This window comes from Eurypyga helias, unplaced genomic scaffold (genome assembly GCF_000690775.1).
Source record: "Eurypyga helias isolate BGI_N326 unplaced genomic scaffold, ASM69077v1 scaffold25613, whole genome shotgun sequence".
Lineage (NCBI taxonomy): Eukaryota > Metazoa > Chordata > Aves > Eurypygiformes > Eurypygidae > Eurypyga > Eurypyga helias.
In genome coordinates, this window is record NW_010243498.1 from 3,843 (window position 1) to 5,652 (window position 1,810).

The 1,810-nt window shown below is 53.7% G+C and overlaps 1 protein-coding gene across 1 annotated transcript in view; it reads right to left on the minus strand.

Annotated features, from left to right (window-relative positions):
* The window catches only part of LOC104507992 (elongator complex protein 6-like), a gene marked incomplete at its 5' end in the record, with an annotated part of 1,387 nt that extends 840 nt beyond the window's left edge, over positions 1 to 547 (minus strand). The window contains one exon of the mRNA XM_010149452.1: positions 401 to 547. Coding sequence (XP_010147754.1) covers positions 401 to 547 — 147 coding nt within the window. The remainder of the gene's footprint in view (positions 1 to 400) is intronic.
* Positions 548 to 1,810: the final 1,263 nt, after the last annotated feature.

Here is a 1,810-nt window from a genome sequence, read left to right on the forward strand (position 1 = left end):
TCCAAGGCCAGGCTGGATGAGGCTTGGAGCAACCTGGGCTATGGAAGGTGTCCCTGCCCATGGCAGGGGGTGGGACTGGGTGGCTTTAAGGTCCTTTCCCACCCAAACCATCCTGGGATTCTATGATTTGGGTGCAGGACAGCCCATGCTGCAGCTGCTGTATAAACCCTTCCCAACTTCCAGGGACGGGGATGTCCCTGAGCATCTCCACAGAAGCAAAGTCACAGCTAGTTGCTCCTGCAGATCCTGGTGACCGCAACAAGGCTGCTCATTAGTCCTTAACCGCACTGCTCATCTTGGGCCGTCTCCCGCGGGGCAGACGGAGCCTGTCTCGCCTACCCGTGGGCCTGCAGGCAGCGTTAGATGTGACATTAACACGTGCCACCTCTCCGTGCGTTACCTGCCCATGCACATCCTTGCAGAAGCCGGTTGCCAGCCCCTCTACCCACAGGATCAGGTCACTGTGATGACACAGGGAGTTCCCAACCAGTTCGTTCTCCTCATCTTCTGAATCCTCGTTGCTGTGAACCAGCACCACGATGTTTCCCTGCAAGGAGAGCACCAGGCAGTGGTGAGCTACTGGCTGATTCCGAACCGGGAGACAGCACCGGAGCTTGCACAGATTCCCTGCTGAATGAGCTCCTTCGACATCACCCAGCACGGCAGCTGCTTCCGAGCTCCAGCCCACTGGGAAAATACACAGCAGATAAATCTACACATCTCTGAAACAGCTTGCTGAATACACATCGTGTGTACATATACACACAGGCACGTATCTATGGAATATGCGGCCTAAAAATACACCAAGCCTTCGTTCCAAGAGCGCTGTCTAGTTAAACCAGTCTGTCGGGCCACACAAATAGCAACTCTCTGAATGAATTCAGAAGAGCTGAATAGAGACACGGCCGAATCATAGAATCATGGAATGGTTTGGGTTGGGAGGAACCTTAAAGATCATCTAGTTCCAACCCCCCTGCCATGGGCAGGGACACCTTCCATAGCCCAGGTTGCTCCAAGCCTCATCCAGCCTGGCCTTGGACACTCCCAGGGATGGGGCATCCACAGCTTCTCTGGGAAACCTGTCCCAGTGCTCCCACCCTCTGTGGGAAGAATTCCTTCCTGATATCTAATCTAAACCTCCCTCTTTCAATTTAAACCCGAAGGGCCGCTGTGGTGCTCAACCCTTCATAGCTCCCACACAAAGCAAAGAGCTCCCCAGCACGACACCAGCTCTATTAAAACCACACCCCAAGAGTCTCACGCAGGTCACCGCGGACTTAAAATAACATGAAATCAGTTAAAATGTTCTTTCAAGCTTCAGAACATCTTAGACAGAAATAGAGAGGTGTTAGAATGATTTATCATCTAGCTGCTTTGGAGGTAAATATTCTCAGCAAGCAGAACATCCCCTGTCAGCACGTACAGCACAAACACCCTGGCACCACACAAGTGCAGACTAATAGGGTTTGACACCGTCTACTTTATTTCTCACTCAAGCGGAGAGAGAAGTGGCCAGGGTAGGGGGACGCCGCCATGTAGACAGCGAAGGATGGGTGTAATGATTTTTGGCTGCGGCGCTCTCAGAGGTTAGCACGTCGCTGGAGAGATCTTTGTCAAAGTGCTGCATCGTCACATGCCCTCAGAAAGCAGCCGGTGGGACACACGGCAGCACTGAGGGTTGGTGGAACAGAGCCTCACGTCCCCTCCAAGGGGACCTTCATCTGGTGTTCCCCAGGGCTCGGCGCTGAGGCCGGTTCTCTGTAACATCCTCCTCGGTGACCTGGGCAAGGGGGTCGAGGGCACCCTCAGT